At 42.5% G+C, this 16,473-nt stretch overlaps 1 protein-coding gene across 1 annotated transcript in view; it reads right to left on the bottom strand.

The window, feature by feature from the left end:
• Positions 1-11,986, bottom strand: part of ALN (allantoinase) — a 67,767-nt gene extending 55,781 nt beyond the window's left edge. Inside the window, exon 1 of the mRNA XM_086805909.1 lies at positions 11,844-11,986. Within this exon, the coding sequence (XP_086662035.1) occupies positions 11,844-11,945 (102 nt within the window). The 5' untranslated portion in view covers positions 11,946-11,986. The remainder of the gene's footprint in view (positions 1-11,843) is intronic.
• Between the last annotated feature and the right edge of the window lie 4,487 nt (positions 11,987-16,473).

The raw sequence follows: 16,473 nt of genomic DNA, 5'->3' as shown, positions 1-16,473 counted from the left end.
CTCAAATTGCACAATAATAGAGATAGAGAAGAATACTGTCTTACACTAGCAGCAAAACTAATGTTTGGTCTAGTATTACATAAGAAGATAAGACTACCTCGTACCAACCAGTTTCCTTTATAAGGTCTCATCCACAAGGTATGAAGTGTCTTCAACAGATAGCTTCAGATCAACCTCCATTGGGGTACCAACTAGGGTGTCAGAGTTAGTGCATGCGGAAGCCACACTCATACACACGTAGAGAGAAGGAGAGAGAAGTTGACGCAGAGAGAGAGAGAGAGAGAGAGAGAGAGGTTGGCGAACAAGTCTGACGTACGAACAGCTAACTTTAGCAATGAATAGTTGAATAATACAATGGGTGGGCATGGGTATATATACCCTCACAAGTGAAATGGCCGACTACCACCCCACTTTGAGATACTACTTTTAACACCCTCTCTGTAGCTCATAGTGGACATAGATGAAGAAACCAAGTTGATGTAGATACAACCATGGACACCTCAGTACCGGCCGGATACCGAATACACCTCGAAAAATGCACCAAAAAACCTATCTCCTCAAGGAATGCCATCTTGAGCTTCAGCTGCCACATAGAATAATGAATTGCAGACAACTCCACATTCATGATCCCCCATTCGTTGAACTGAGAACACACACGTCCAAAAGATCTCCTGAACATTGAACTATCGACACATGACGCCCAAAATTCTCTGACAATGAACTAGGAACTCATCCCATCCATAGTCTGCTACCAATGAACTACGAACACATCACGTCCATAGATTTGTCAAGCTGTTCCATGCCAGATGCATGTGCCTTGAACTCCGACACACGGGTCCAAATCACCAAAACGGGAGCACAAACTGCCCCTCTCTACCACTCACATGCCTCTCTCTGGCTGAAGCACGTGGTAGCATCCATCCACCAAGCTAGAATGCTGGAGCATGTGCCAGTGTAGTCCTCGCCACACCAGCAGACGCCGTAGCATCCCTCTTAGAACCACTGTCACTGTCATCCTCGTCAGCTTTGCCTTTGCCTTTGTCATTCGTCGAGCCTTGAGCTTTAGCTTTGGATTTGCAATCCCGAGCCAAATGCCCTCGCTTTCCGCACTTATAAGAACGGCTCCTAGACTTCTTATTGGATTCCGATGCAGCATGTGCCGATTCTACATCCTTCGGAACTCGAATCTTGCCTTGGGAAATGAGCACTGCTTCCTCCTCAATGAGAAAAAAACTGAGATCATCAAATTCCAGCTTTTCCTTCGTGACTTGTAAGCGTAATGCCCTCGAGACCATCTCGTACTCCTCAGGCAACTTCGTAAGAACCAAGGCAGCTAACTGGGTACTAGTTAACGCACTATTCATAGCCGAAAGTTGATCTGGCGAAAGCATTCTTCCTCCTGATGGAAGTTGGAAAGTCGATTGTATGGCCTGTGGCACAGCAGATGTTGACCGCTCAATGTGAGTTGAGAGTAGTTTGGGAATACTTGCACCAGAAGTAGCCAAAACAGTTGATTTCGAGCTGTCCTTTTGCAACCGTAGAATAGAAGCATAGGACTTCTTTGGTGCCTCCTCGACTGTTGCTTCTTCAACTATATTTATGGGTGAAGCCTCCATCGCACATTGTGCTGAACTTGCCTCAAACTCAATAAATGCGAAACATACTCCTCTCCTCTAGTTGCGAAGATTAACCTCCCCCATGCTTCGTGCCTACTCGCCTTGCTTGGCTGACCTGCTTCACCAAACAAAACGCAAGCTTCTCCTTACCTCTTGCTCACTGCAGCCGCTTGTGGTGTGCAACCTTGCGCCACCAAGCGCTACTGGAACAAAAGCGCAGGGGTCTCCCCGTTAGCCTCTTCCTAGCATCGAACCGGAGCCTGTACTCTCGGCCGTCACCTGCAGGCTCCACGACGTCGGCAGCAACCCGCACTCTCTTCCTCTTCTCCACCTCTCTATGCGCTTGTCCAACCTCAGCTCTGATACCATGTCAGAGTTAGTGCATGCGGAAGCCACACTCATACACACAGAGAGAAGGAGAGAGAAGTTGACGCAGAGAGAGAGAGAGAGAGAGAGGTTGGCGAACAAGTCTGACGTACGAACAGCTAACTTTAGCAATGAATAGTTGAATAATACAATGGGTGGGCATGGGTATATATACCCTCACAAGTGAAATGGCCGACTACCACCCCACTTTGAGATACTACTTTTAACATAGGGATACCAACTTACCTTACATTCGGTCATGCTAAATGCCTTGAGTATCTCACCTGCATACATTTGCTGAGAGATGGAAATTCTTCCATACCTCAATCCCCAAACAATAATGTATGAGCCCAAGATTTGTTATCTCAAACTCTGCACTAAGCATCTGCTGTTGTGTTTGTGAGATCTTTTACTTGTGATCCCTTGTCAAGCTAAGGTCATCTACTTGGAGAACAATGATCATATACTTTCCCTACTTAGTGCTCACAAAAGACATACAAATTTGCATCTGAAGGGTTGTAGAAGAGACCAATACTCACAAAATAAACATCACTCCTCTGGTACCTTGCTCATGGGGCCTGTTTCAACCTGTAGAGTGCCTTACGTAACCTACAAACTTTGCGTTTGCGCTGTTAATGCAAGAACGGTGCGGGTGGAAGAGGTGGAAGGGATAGAAATAAAACATGGCTGTAGGGAATTAGGTTAGGACAATGGCAATGATATTTTGGGGTGGAATGAAAAGCGGCGGCAATGAAATAGACGAGTCCTTTTTTTTGCACGTCACTATTGTGCAACAAAAAATAAAAAAAAAGGACTCATTGTCTAGTAGCGAAATTTCGATGCTAAATTTGCTGCTTAGCAACGAAATAACGCTGATGAGCACTGACAAAAAGCCCCGACATCCTCACTGCCTCAACGCTGCTAGAAAACACTGCTATGCCCTTGACGTGTTGTAGTGAATGGAATGCCACATGACATTTTGTCAACGATGGGTAGGCGATCCAAAAGATGTTTCCAAGGGGGGTTTTGTGTCACGTGCATCCCACACTTGGATGCCACATAGACATATCTGAACAAGAAGGTGGAAGACCTGGAGTGGAAACTGGTCCCATGTGAGCCCAGTCCGTGACGAGTCAGGTGTGCATTGTCTTGCACATGAAGTAGTGCCGGTCCGTATTGTGAGTCTCCCTCTGGAAATGATGTTAGATGATCTGTGTGTTGGGTTTGCAATCGGGCACTAGGTGTGTGTAGAAGCAAGTAGGAATTTCAAGTAGAAAAGGGGTCCAACCCATAGGGCTACCCTAGAAGAGAGCATTATGCTCTTGCATTGGGATTTGGGTAGGCTTAGGCTACCCAAGAGGGGCCAGGCAGGCCCCAGGACTTGCCCACCAGCCCAAGAGGGCTTGGCCAGGCAACCAACTGGCCTATGAGCCAGCCCAGCCAGGTGGCCAGGCTTGGGTGCTGCCCAGCACCCAATCGGCCAGGCCAAAAGGCTGCCTAGCACCTAATTGACCAGGCTCAGGCGCTGCCCAGCAGCATGCGCAGGGTGGCCAGGGTAGCATAGCATGAAACAATTATATTAAAAAGCATTTTATTGCTGGACCAGGTCGTGGAGGGAAAAGAGAACAGGTCGACCAACAGTTTTCAGGGGTATAAATGCCCAGACCAGAATTCAGTCCCTCCATCTCATTATTCACAAAGGGTTTGTGCAATCCAAGGGCTAGGGCAGCCAAGGGGAGGTGCTCAGCCAAGGTGAAGAAGTGCAGGTCAAGAACCAGTCCTTATTTCAGATTTACATCATTCTAATAAATCAAATACACCATTTAAGGTGGGGGCCCTATAGAGGGTATTCAAGACCCAATATTGTGTCCGACGCTGCCCTCTCTCATGCCATCTTGCACACATCTCCATTTCTCTCTCTACGTCCGCCATCTTCTCTGTCCGCCGCCCGTTCCACCTGTGCTCTGCGCCCACCATCTTGTTTGTCCGTCGCCGCCCTCTCTCCTGCCTGGGCTGGCTTTGTTCTGTTTGCCTGCCACCGCCCTCTCTCCTGCCATCTTGCACATGTCTCCATCTCTCTCTCTCTACGCCCATGTTTAAGGGCTGAATATTGGATGATATTTTTGTCTAAAACCTTAGTGTTTTAAATTGTCATAATCGGATGTAGTGTGAAGTGTCCTTTAAAATCTAGTTGGAAGTTAGAAAGTAGCGTGAAGTAGTTTTTGGGGATATATAGTTATTTTGGCGTAGAAGTTGATACACATGTAATCGCTGAGGAAGAAGAATGATGTTTGTAAGCAGTTGGCAGTTTTTTGGCAGTAACAGGGATGAGTGCCAAGAAGATGCCGAGCAGCAGTTATGGTGGCGGTTACAATGGCAGTTATGGTTCTTGGAAGTCAGATGCTGAAAGACAAATGTGAGTTATAGATGGAATCTGAGTTGCGGACAAAATTTGATTTGCAGACAGTCTGATTGATTTGTGGAGAAATTGATTGGCAAACAGCAGAGAAATTGTCAGCAACAACCTGATTTGGAGAAATTGACAAGACAGAAGTCACCATAGCAGCAACAAGAAGTCCAGATTGTGACTATTATTCAACATGCACAAAGTTGAAGGGAGTAACTTTTTATGGCAAATCTTTCAAGAATGATTAAAGTATCATCAACTTAAAATATTTCAATCAGTTTAAGCAACCAATTAAATGAACTTTGCGGATCCCGGTATAGCATCCCCGTGGCTCTCCGTTTAGCAAATTTAATGGGTCTCGGATTGGTGTGGTGCATCTTTCTTGAGGGCTGAATATGATTGTTGTATTTTAATTATGTGAGTGTGTCATGGGGGGTAAGAAGAAGAAGAAAAAATGTGAGGTTTGCATGAGTCGGAAGCATGAGGTAGAGGATTGTCCGTGTGCAATTGATGAGTGCTCAAAGGGAGATGCATGTAGGAAATGGTGTATGGTTGACCTATGCACAAAGTTTCATAAAATTATCCATAAAGTGCATACAGCATCAGCTTGGGAGGAAATGAAGAATGCATTGGGAAGGTTAGATGACTTTGAGGATGTCTTGGAGAGTGCATATGAATGGTTAGCTGATCACAAAGGAGACAGGCGAAAGTCATGTTCCAGTAGGAAAGGCACTACCGCCGCAAGTTACAGGTGGGAGAAAAGAAGAAGAAGAATTGGGGTATGGCTGAAAATTTGGGTGGATGGGAGCCGAATGTTGAGGCTTAGCTTCTTCTCAGACCCCTGCCTCCATGGTTTGGAATCAACTTTGAAGTTTCGTGGAAAACGCGAGTCCTTCGCGAGTTCCATTAATCCCTCCATCAAACTCTACATCTTTGCTTCATAGGTGGCATCATCATCTTCAAGTTCTGGCATATCGGAAGGTATTTCTTGCTCACTTTCCTCGTCTTCATCGAAGTAGTAGTCGTCCTCTTCCGAAGATAAATCCTTCATCTCCGTACTAGTTCCAGCCATAGAATTAAATGTGTCGACCACATTCCGTAGTACAGCATTCAGCATTCAGTCAAAGCCAGCATCAACATCACCATAGTCTTTTTAGATCTCAATTGTAACCATTGCATTTAATATAGTTGCATTGCATTGCATTGAAACCATCCTATGTATCTTAAGTGTTCCAAGTGCAGTTTAGTTCAGGCTAAGGTGGTTTCACTACGATCAATCCCGCTCATGTCACATCGGATCGCTCCCCCACTCCACTATGACCCAAACTCCCCATTCATTAGGCTCTCTCAAGATGACAAGAACAGGGTGATCAGATATGATTTATTGGGACTACACATACAGGATACCTGGATCACAACACATGAGCCACACTCACACAAATGGAAGTACTACATGGATACTTTCATGAGGCTTACAGAGGATGGTTTCATACTGAGGGCCAGATATCTCGACATATACATGTCACATGCCATGCGCATTGCAGTGGGCCAGTTACAGGTGTCATCGCACCGTCTGAGGATAGAGACAGGGAGAGCCATGCACATACCTCGTAAGGAGAGGATATGCACTATGTGCCAGCAGGAGGTCGAGATAGAGGAGCACTTCATATGCAGATGCTCCGTATATTATGAGATTCGAGGGAGGTTCCACTGTCTCTTCAGAGAGGGGTTTGGACCCTTATCCAAGATCATGGTTTACCCGGATCAACGGTGCTTGGGCCTCTTCCTACTAGAGCTTCATCGCCACAGAGACTCATTGATTAGGGAGTCGAGACCCCATGGGAGACATTCACCCCGGCCCCAGGCGACCATCACTTGGTTCTTCCGACCACGAGAGGACGCCCTACCAGCCATGGATGACATACCCACAACCTCATCCAGCCACACTCTCGAGTGACGGACCCCCCGCCAGACCCCACTTTCGCGTGACTTTGGACCGGGCCACAACATTACAGCGAGCCCGACACCCCAAACTCCCCGGACCTCACCAACAACACAGACATCAGCCCCATCTTGAGGAGATCTTGGAGAGGGACAGAGCCACCTTCCCATGCCTGGCGGATCTGCAGAGCCTTCTATAGGCTAACCCCATGCTCGATATCCTTGACGGCCCCCTCCCCCTACCAGGGGGTTAGCGCCATAGGTTGTATGATGATGATGTTCCCACTTTGTATCATATGGCTCGGATTTGACATTCCACGCTCATAGCTCTCGTCTTTGTTTTCTTTTGTACCATGATGAGATTACATGGACACTTATGTATCACTTTTGGTCTCATAGACCCACTGGGTCTTTTGAAGGCGTTTAATATAACTTTCTTTCTTTCTCCCTTTTGTATGTGTTTTGCATCAACATGTTCCAGGATGGTGTTTAGGGTTGAATGAAGACTCCCAGAGCTTTCGCATGTGACATCTCCACCCACAAGTAGGAGTATTTGCTTGTATTTCTTTGGAGAACGTTGTACAATGATAATGAATGATGACTCACCATCAGCATCTTCATCATCATCATCATCAACATCATCATCAGCAATAGCATGGCGGGCTTTGGTGTCCTGTCAGCAACCAGGCATTAGTGTGAAGGCCAGCAAGTGTGGGCAGGCATTGAAGCGACATTCTCTCCTACTTAGCTCGGCGGCAGGTTCATGGCTTCCAAGTAGTCCGACAATATCTGCAAGTACTCCTTGAAGAATTCTTCATCTAGCCATACGGCTTCATGGGTGCCTCAATCCTTGAACTTCGTATAGAACTGTCTTTGTCTACGACCAAAACCATGCTTCCATCTGTGGAGGAGAACTTGCTCGGGCTCGATGACTTCGGCTTCATCAAACATCTCTCGCTCTTCCTCGTTGGAGACCACCTGCAATAATGATGGTCCAATATAGGGCTTCAACCAAAAAACATGGAAGACATTATGCATAGTCCACCTGTCTGGTAGCTTCAACTTCATGGTGGAGACATCACTGAGCTTTTGGATGATCCGAAAAGAGCCAAAGCTTCAAAACGACAGCTTGGGACAACGCTTGCCCACTTGCTTCAATCTCTGCTTCATGATCAAGAGATACACCCAATCCCCTTCTTTATAATTGACATCTCTACGAGACTTGTTGGCTTGCCTAGTATATGCTTCTTGTGCTTTGGCGTGGCACTCCTTTATTGACTCAATGATTTTTGAAAATGTTTCTATGGTCTTGTTGGCCTCCAAGGAAGGCGACACCATCCTCGTAATAAGAAGTGATGAGAAACAATGGCTAAATGCTACTATTGCCTCATAAGGAGCCCAACCAATACTCAATGAGTGAGTATCATTCAGGATTGCCTGTACCAAAGGAAGATGATGTTCCCACTTCAATTGTTGATCATGGCAATACAACTTGAAAACATCAAATGCCAACTGATTATATATTTCTGTCTCGCCATCTATCCGAGGATGGAATGTGCTGGACAACTGTAACTTGGTTCCAAAGTTATCGAATAATGCTCTCTAAAAATGTGAAGTAAACTTTAGGCCCCTATCAGATATAATTGTCCTTGGCAATTCATATAAACAAAGAAACAAGCAAGCAAGCGATGTCTTCTACTGTGGCCATTTGCTTGCACAGAATGAACATGCAAAACTTACTGAATCGGTCAACAATAGTCATGCATTGTGTGTTCTTGGATCCAAAGGCTACTGGAAGGGGCCCTACAAAGTCCATGCTGATATCCTAGGAATGTCCTTCTGGAACTCGCAAAGGCTGTAGCAACCCTGCCTACTTCGTATCAGGAAACTTTATCGTTTGGCAAATTTGACATGATTGGACATGTTGATAGACATCCCTTCTCATTTTTGGCTAGTAAAATGAACGCTCTAACTTCTCCAATGTATTGTTGATGCCACGATGACCTTCGACAATAGAGTCATGGGCATCATGAAGAAGTGCCCGTCGCTTTTCTCGTAGTATGCATAGCCGTTTCTTGTAAAACAACCAGCCAGATGGTATAGTGACCCGGTTCTGATTGAAGGGCCAATCTATACTGAGTCCCAAATTCCAAGGAATCCTCATACTATGCCTTCATACTATCTAAATTTTTCCATGTATTTCAAGCACAATGGACTCCTGCAGAGTTTGAATAGTACCTTTGCAACTTAGAGCATCGACAACAGGATTATTCTTGCCAGGAATGTATTCAATCATACCTCCAAACTGCTGGGAGATCTGACTCCATCTAGCTTATCTGTCACTCCATTGGGCACTAGGCATTGATTTGTCTTAACTGTGAACTCACTCCCGTAGAGGAAAGGTTTCCAATGCTTAAGAGCCGTCATCACCCCCAATAACTCTGTCATACACTCAATAATTCTTCTCTACATCATTTAATTTTCGGCTTCCTGTTGGAAGACAGCTCCTATGGCTAAATTGCTAGCATTGGTAATCGTCTCAAAAAGATCATTCCATGAAGCCAACTTGAGAACCCGAGACTCAAAGGCAAATTTCTTCATTGCATAGAATGCCTCGAGTGCTTTACCCATAACGACACTTTTGCCGACGCGTCTTCACGCCCTTGAGCAAATCTGTAAGAGATGCTGCAAGGTCGGAAAATTTATCCATGTGGGAACCGTATGCTTGACAGAGACCTACAAAAGAGCGGATCTCCTCAACATTCTTAGGAACTTCCCATTCAAGAATTGCCCTTACCTTTTCAGGGTCAAGGCTAATCATGTCTACACTGATGACATCCCAGATAGTGGATTTCTTCTACTCCAAATTCGCTCTTTTTTGCATTGATATAGAGCTCATTGTCTCGCAATAGTTGCAAGACCTTTTCAACATTCCACTCATGTTGCTATGCGGTAGTAGAAAAGGTGAGTATATCATCTAAAAAGATGAACACACACTTTTCTATGAGTTCCACAAAAACGGATGTGAAATGATGTGAATGGATGTGAATGGATGTGAAATAATGTGATGATGTGGAAATGATGTGAATGAATGTGGAAATAAATTTATCATTTATCTGAATATTTCAATCTCGATAGATCTCTTGAATTTTCTTTTTACAATCTCGGTGAATATAAAACGATAGAAATTTCTTTCTTTTAATAATAAATCCTTTATGAATCTTTTTATGCATAAAATCAAAATTAATGAGAATAACACTTTTGAAATCCCTAGGCGGTGAACAGCCGTCTCAGAACTGGTACGGACAAGGGGAATCCGACTGTTTAATTAAAACAAAGCATTGCGATGGTCCCCACGGATGCTGACGCAATGTGATTTCTGCCCAGTGCTCTGAATGTCAAAGTGAAGAAATTCAACCAAGCGCGGGTAAACGACAGGAGTAACTATGACTCTCTTAAGGTAGCCAAATGCCTCGTCATCTAATTAGTGGCGCGCATGAATGGATTAACGAGATGTCCAAATGGCATCACCATAAACTCGTAGTGGCCGCATCCAGTCCTAAAGGTTGTTTTTGGAATGTCAGCCGTAAAGATCCGAACCAGATGATAGCCACTTTTAAGATCTATCTTTGAAAAGAACTTCACACCATTTAGTCGCTCCAGAATATACTCAATCCTGGGAATTGGGAACCTGTTTTCAACTGTGAGCTTATTGAGTGACCTGTAGTCCACGCATAATCATGTGGACTTGTCTTTCTTTTGCACAAATAAAATAAGTGCAGCAAAGAGCGAGGATAAGGGCCAGATAAATCCAACTCAGAGTAACTGGGAAAGCTCCTAGTCCAATTCGCCCTCCAATGCCTTAGATAGGCGATAAGAAAACTTACTACGCGGTTTTGTCCCAAGGACCAACTCAATGCGATGATCCTCAGGGCGACTGGGTGGGAGCTGAGGCGGAAGATCATCCTTTAGCATAATATCTTGAAACTGTGGAAGAAGACCATCCAACCTTTGTGTCAAAGGAGTTGTTGGTTGAACAGCGAACTGCTGGCTACGGACATAAATCAAAGCACATTCGGCTCCTTTTCTAATGGCTCTTTAGACCTGGATATGAGATAAGTAGAATGCCGGGAATGCTCCTATCCCCGTGAATCAAGACATGCTCAGGAACACCATCAACAATTGTGAAAGTATCTTGCCTCCAATCAAGAATGGGTGCATAATCCCTAAACCACTAAATGCCAAGAATCATATCACACCCCAAAAGAGGTGAGACAAAGAAGTCTCGCTAAAATGTAGCCTTTTGAACCTTGAATTCAAACATTGAGCCTTATGAGGTATGTGAGTGCGAAGACCGGGTGTGAACCCGTCTACGTCCAGATGATGGGGTACAAGTGTACAACTCATCTTTTTAGCCAAATGAGGAGAAATGGTATCCTCATAGCTGCCCATATCAAAGATGACAATGAATTGTTGTCCCTTCGTTGTGCCATAAGCACGAATGAGGGCTTTCTTTTACCCCTCAACCTCACCATCTTATCGTCAAATATCACTGTGGGTGCTGAGTCTAAGGCCGGTAAGAGTTGGAAAGTATTAGTGGCCGATGTTGGAGAGAGGTGGATGCAGCTATAGCGGTTGGTTCTTGTGGAGGCTTAGGTCTTGGAGGCTTGTGCAGCGTGCCACTTGGTACAACCTTTCTTACCAATGCCCCACAGTGTGGCAGAAGAAACATCGGTTGGAGATATCCACCGGTAATGTCCTCCTTGGCCTTTTCCTCGTGTGTCTTCTTAGGCTTGAATTCCCTATCTTTCTTGCCTCCTTAGGTGCTCTAGGAATCTTTCTTTGTATCCTTGCTACTCTAAGCTCCCTTCCTCGGCTCGGATGATGACTGTTGGGTGGTGGATGATGGTTGTTGGCCCTGGGCTCTACACATACGTTATGGAAGGCAACAAGGTGAGTCACCTTTCACTAAGCTCTAATGATAAACAATGAGACCAACAGTTAGTGCGCATGCTTTGGCAATCTACGACAAATTCACACATGCAGGTCGCAACTAGGCAACCCACTGCCATTATTTTCATGCTTCTTCTTTTATGTGCAGACAAAGGCATGCTGGAACCAGTTACGCCTTTACCCTCACACAAAAGTTCCCCTTCACCGCCACAGGTCCATGAGAGGGCAGTGCCAAAACTTGAAGTTACACCTTTGCCAGCAAATAAGATTGCCTTTCACTGCCATTCTTCTTCTCTGCCACGATCAACTGAGATAACTCGTACACTTAACCTCTGACATTCTCAGGGTGAATCTGTTGTCTTCAAACTACATGCTAATCTACATCAGTACAATGCATGCCAGAAGGACACAATAATTAACAATTAAAAAAACAAGAAATTTGCGCTTGAAACGTCATCATTTTAGTCTCTCTAAAGAATACTTGCAGCACTTAGCACGGGTTTCATGAATCCGATTTTGATTCTTTTCGAAAGCTTCACAAGTACGAGGAGTAAGAGCACCTTAGTAGTGGTGGTGGTGGTGTTGGTTTGGGCGTGAAGGGCGATGCTGCAGCACAGGAGCAACAGAAGCGTTGCCAGCACATCTGCAAAAGACCTCGTCATCCTTCTGATCGTGAGAAAGCCGAGCTCACGCGTGCTATATATAATTCTACTGCCACGTGGAACCATTAAGGAAGAAATTTCAGATCAGATTTTTGGACATGTGTAGATACGTGGAAAAAGAAGAAACGATAAAGTTTGTTGCTATTTTTGGCTTGTTCATATCGCACCCTAACCTTCAATTTGAAGGCCATCAACTAGGTTGACCTTCAAATATATATGTTTGTCTAAAATTTAGAAAAACTTTCAAGATAGTGGTCATCTATGGCCTCCTTTTGCAACCCTTAGCGCTTCAAATTTCAGCTCTAGTACGCTAAGGCCTATCCACCATCGGAGGAGGCCAACAAAGCTCGTCGTGTGTGTGTGGGAAGGGGAGAGGACAAATCATATTATATATATATATTATGTCTAAGAAAAAACTATAAAGACAAAGGTTCCACAAAAAGAGAGAGAAAGAGATCCAAATTCTTAAGACATGGAGGAAAGCTTTTTTTCTAAAGGCCTTTTTTAAAGAAATTATGCACAAAATTTTGAGTCAAGAAAGTGAGACTTAAAATATTCTTTTGCTATGATCATTGGGGAATCAATACCCCTACACAAAATTTGAAATTACATTCTCTTTTGATAAAGTGGTGTTTGGCAGGTGGTTACTTGTTATAACTAACATGCTACCTTGGAAGAAAATGTTGAGCTTCACCCATCTAAGTAAAGAAGTATGTTAGCACATAATTATATTACGAAGGTATATATAGGCTTCAAAAAGTATTACCGAGATTGTTATCCCCATAAAGGTGCCTAAATTTGGTTTCTTTCCCTCACTCATGTTGTGCTCCATTATGATAGAAAAAGAGTACAATGCCTCTCTTTAGTGCTTAAAAGACTAAGCCATGTCACATTCATGTTCGAGAAAAGTGATCTTATAATCCTCCATACATGATAGAAAAAGAGTACAATGCCTCTCTTTAGTGCTTAAAAGACTAAGCCATGTCACATTCATGTTAGAGAAAAGTGATCTTATAATCCTCCATACATGAACGAGCAGCATAACTCTTGGGGGGTGGGTTGGGTGTGCGGGCGTGTGTATGTACGTGTGTGTGTGTGCACGCGCACATATTAAAGGTCAATTATATGGTGTGTGTCAAAAGGTTAAGTGGAAAAGGTTAAATTCTCTCTTAAAAAGTTGAGGTATATAATGGAAATAATCAAGGGAGTTATTCAAGGAAAAGGTGGAGATATTTTAAGGTCAGTGATTGTAGGAGATTATGGAGATAATCATGAAGATGATTGTGGATCTATATGCTCCCCCCAATAAGCTATAAATTATGTGTTCAAGTGATTTTGAAATGAGATTATAGTTTTATTTATGCTTACTTTATGTTGTTTTAATCCTCATTAGTTAGTGTTAATTACTTCTTTTAATCAAGTATGGGTTTAATCATTTTCTATGAACCTACTGAGCTTTGCATTTTTAAATTTGATATCTGAGCTCATAGGGCTAGTCATAGAAAATGATTAAAGGGTTTATAATCTTGTTTAGTTTAGTTTAATAAAGTGATAAAGTGATTAAAGGGATTATAATCTTGTTTAGTTTAGTTTAATAAAGGGTTTATAATCTTGTTTAGCTTAGTTTAATAAAGTGATTATATTTTCTTTCATTCCACCATTAGGGTAAGCTTAGTTGTTCTCTTAAAAAGAGGGAGTATTTTTCTCGGAAGAGAGAAATAACTTTTAAATTTATCAAGCAAATCCAAAGTGTAACTTCAAATAACCATCTCTCCACATTAGGATAAAAGTGTAACTTCAAATAATCATCTTTCTTGTGGCAATCCCTCCACATTAGGATAAGAGAGAGAGAGAGAGAGAGTGAGTGAGAGAGTGCACTTTAAAAAACCATCTCTCCTATGAAAATCCCTCCACATTAGCATCGAAGAGAGAGAGAGAGAGAGAGGGAGAGGGAGAGGAGGGCGAGGGCGAGGGCGAGGGGGGGAGAGGGAGGGAAGGGGGGAGGGGTGACCCGTCTATTTACCCGTAATGAAGCAACAACTTTAGATTAGGTTTAGAACCTTGGTCATGGGCTCAAATATAAAAGGGCCAGGGCTCATGGACTACTATTGTACTTTTTGATATCTTTTGACCTCTTGACTCTTGGAGCCTCATGGCTTTCAAACCTTGGCTTATGATGGAAGGCTATTTCCATCTTTTGGTGAAAGGCTAAATGATTTTTTGTTGCTAATTGCATGTTAATAAACATAATGATTGTCTCTAATCTCAGCTTTATGATCACTCCATTCCAATTGATATCAAAGCTCTTGGCTTAAATCTTTATTTAGGGAGTGATTAGATAATAATTATTTTTGAATTATTCTTAATCTATTTTTTAGAATGCATTTTATTAATCATGATTAGTGATAATCAATTTTAGATTACTGTTATTCAAATTTTTTAGAATGCATCTTCTTGATCATCATTAGTGTTAATCGTTTTTGAAAGTGACTTTTACACAGTTTTCAGATTTTTAAAATTACGGTTTACAAAAGTTTCAGCAACCAATTTTGAATGATTTCTTGCATTATCTTACTTAGGGAGCCCTTATTTCTTCAAGATTGAAACCCTAGATTACTAAATCTTTGAGTTCTTGAAGGAATATTGCAAGAAGGAGATTGTTGTGCAGAATCTTGTAGATTCACAGAAATTTCAGATTACTATGTAGAGTTTTGCAGACTGCTATGTAGAGATTTGGTTCTTGTGCAAAGTTTTTGGGAGTAGTTTACAGTTTTTAAAGATTGTTATGCTCTAGTTTTCAAATATTTTTATGTGGAACAATGGAGACTATTGAAGATTGTGCAAAAATCAGTTTACTACAAAGATTTTTTGTGTGGAACAGTGCAGAGTATTGAAGATTGTGCAAAAATCAATTTACTGCAAAGATTTATGTGCAGATTGCTAGAAGTAATTGTAAGCATCTAATCCCTACTCTCTACTATCAATCTTCTTTTGTGCAAAGTTCATAAGATCTCTATCAAGATTAAGGCACAGAAAACAAAACATGGAAGTGTTGCAAGATTTCTGAATCTTGCTAAAATTAAAGCAAAAAGGGATATTTACATGTAAATTTGGTGCATGCAAAGCAAAAGAATTGAATCAGTGCAAGAGTTTCATGCAACATTGATGTATGTAATGCAATCTTATGCATTCTCGATTAAGTTTGATCAGATTTGATATATTACAAGAGAAGATAACAAAAAGTGTTGAGAAAAAAAAATGTCTCAGAAAGCATTATGGCCCTTCTACTTCAATTGGATTTTATATAGGGGACAGGTTGATCACAGAGTAACAAAGCTAGGAAAGCCAAATACAATTCATCTCTACACAACCTTTTGAGGATCCTAATCCAACTCCCATTCTTGCTCTTGCTCCTTGATTGGAGCTTCGTCTAAAAATAGGGCAGTTTAACGACCTTTTTATAAAGTTTATGATGTTGTTTTATAAAGGCAATTGGTGAATCTGAGGCTAGAAGGACCGTGTGGCGATTCCTATTTCCAGGTGTGCTAGGAAAGCCAAATACAATTCATCTCTACACAACCTTTTGAGGATCCTAATCCAACTCCCATTCTTGCTCTTGCTCCTTGATTGGAGCTTCGTCTAAAAATAGGGCAGTTTAACGACCTTTTTATAAAGTTTATGATGTTGTTTTATAAAGGCTAGAAGGATCGTGTGGCGATTCCTATTTCCAGGTGGTCCGTTGTTCTTCCACTCATGCCCGTTCAGTTGGCTTATTTATTCCCAAAGCTCCTCAGTTGGTGTGGATCTAAAGGAGTTTTTCCTTTTTAACAAGGAAGTGCTTTGTTGAATGATGCTGGTCATTTTCTCTGGGATGGAAGGTAGGGTGGGTTTGAGGAAGTGTGGTTTGATGAACTACACTTAACTGTATAATTATTGTTTCCAATAGTTAGTCTAGATCGAGTTTGCATCAACATCATAGCTTAGATCACTCTATCAATGACAAATTAACCTTTTACGGCTACTCTCATGATTAATTCTTAACACCCCCCTCAATACGAGAAATATTGCACTACATCAAAGTTGACACTATACAGGAAAGAGAAGCCTTATATCATCTGCTTAGCAAAGGCCTGGTGATATTCCTTGATGGTTTTGCTCTCCTGCTTTAGCTCTAAGAATTCGTTCATTTTGATTTCTAAAAATCCAGGGGGACAAAATCTCTTTCTTAGATAGGTTTTTGGGTCGTTCCAGGACTGAGTATTTCTGTCAAGTTTGAAACTAATACGTCTATTATACTTTAGCTACAAAAAATTTTGTGAAGCTCTTTTATATTTTTAAACCTTTTTTTTGCTAGGCTCACTTCTTTAGGTTCACACCTCTAAACTCACGTGTCCAGGTTCATGTTTGCATGCTTACATCTCTAGACTCATGTATGCAGGTTCACGTCTCTAGACTCATGTATGCTCATGTATGCTTACATCTCTAGACTCATGTATGCTCATGTATGCAGGTTCACGTCTGTACGTTC

The sequence above is a fragment of the Cibotium barometz genome, chromosome 12 (genome assembly GCF_041138505.1).
Source record: "Cibotium barometz isolate CiBa-2024 chromosome 12, ASM4113850v1, whole genome shotgun sequence".
NCBI lineage: Eukaryota > Viridiplantae > Streptophyta > Polypodiopsida > Cyatheales > Cibotiaceae > Cibotium > Cibotium barometz.
The sequence above is the reverse complement of the archived record's forward strand: the minus strand, read 5'-3'. Positions and strand labels throughout refer to the sequence as shown.